The 1,269-nt window shown below is 64.9% G+C and overlaps 1 protein-coding gene across 1 annotated transcript; it reads right to left on the minus strand.

The window, feature by feature from the left end:
* Window positions 1-221: 221 nt before the first annotated feature.
* Window positions 222-1,013, minus strand: LOC117037286 (proline-rich protein 23A-like). The gene has a single exon (XM_033133198.1). The coding sequence runs from the start codon at window positions 1,011-1,013 to the stop codon at window positions 222-224; it is 792 nt and encodes a 263-aa protein (XP_032989089.1).
* Between the last annotated feature and the right edge of the window lie 256 nt (window positions 1,014-1,269).

Genomic DNA, 1,269 nt, shown 5'->3' on the forward strand with positions numbered 1-1,269 from the left:
TTAAAAAAAAAAAAAAAAGGTCCTTGCCTGCTACTGACCAAGGAATTTTGCTAAAAACAAAAACTAACAAAAGAAACAAAACACCAAAAAACACTCAAACCGCAGCTGCCCACGGTCTACAAATGAAGATGCTCCCTCCATCTCAGTGGTGGTAAGTACTCACAGTGCATCTTGGTGTATCACTTGCGCAGGAAGCAGGTGGGGAGGCGTTGTTGGGCCGTTCATTCCTGGAACAGGCGTCTCCGGGCCTTGCGCGCAGGACCTGGAGGGCGCTGGGGGCGCGCGTGGGGACCTGGACTTGGAGAAGGCGGTAGAGGTTGGAGTGGTGAGCTGGGAAAAGGCTCTAGAAGGTGGAAGTCCAGGTTGAAGTAGGGACCAGGAGAGCGTCTCTCTGGACTGGGGGTGGGGGCCCGAGGCGCGGGCTCCGTGATGGGGCTGTGCGGGTAGAAGCCGGCCACCCTTCTAGGTGAGGAGCGGAACCCAGCGACTGAGCCGGCCCTGGGGTCCATCGAAGGCGGCAGGAACTCGGGGTCCGCGTCCTCTTCGTAGGCCTCCTCTTGGGCGGCGATCTCTGGGACACATGCGCAGAAGAGTCTCTGCTGGACGGCACCGTCTTCCCTGGGAGCGCCCAGGAGAGCGCCAGGTTGTAGGCCGACAGGCGCGTGGCCCTGCCCTCCCGAGCGTTCGTCGGCGGAGCCCAAGAGGGCCTCCGGGATCAGCATGAAGGTGTGCTCTCCGAGAGACACTTGCAGGACCGACGTTGGCTCGGGCTCCAGCAACAGGTCGACGCCGTCCAGGGGCAGCTGCAGGGCACAGCCCGCGGCCAGGACCACGACGGAGGTGAGCGCGCCCACGGCCGGGGGCTCCGCGGGTTCTTGCAGGGTGGGCTCCGTCCTGCACTCGGGGCCCGCGGGCTCTTCGGTTCGGCGGCGCTTGGCGGGGCCGGGTTCTCCAGGCCGCGGTCCCCAGCCGGGCGCAGGGTAGGCTCTGGGGCTGCGGAGCCGGCTGCCCATCACTTCGATGGCGCTGTGGGCGGTGGTCCTGGGGCCTGGCAGGCGCGAGTGTCACGCAGTGACAGGTCCCGATGACAGGAGAGGCAGGCTGTGGTCGTGGGGAGGGGGAGTGAGGCGTAGAAACGCGGGAGGCCGCTGAGTCGTCAGAGCTCCCGGGCTCCTCCTAGGAGGTAGGTCAGCCGTTCAACTTCTAGGGGAGCCGCATCCGGCGCAGGGCTCGCCTCGCGGGTTGGTATCTTCCGCTCCTCACGCCGAC

Source organism: Rhinolophus ferrumequinum, chromosome 17 (assembly GCF_004115265.2).
Source record: "Rhinolophus ferrumequinum isolate MPI-CBG mRhiFer1 chromosome 17, mRhiFer1_v1.p, whole genome shotgun sequence".
In the NCBI taxonomy this organism is placed as follows: Eukaryota; Metazoa; Chordata; class Mammalia; order Chiroptera; family Rhinolophidae; genus Rhinolophus; species Rhinolophus ferrumequinum.

Excerpts from the sequence above, each read along its gene's own strand:
- LOC117037286 (XM_033133198.1), bottom strand. The coding sequence starts at position 1,013 with ATGGGCAGCCGGCTCCGCAGCCCCAGAGCCTACCCTGCGCCCGGCTGG.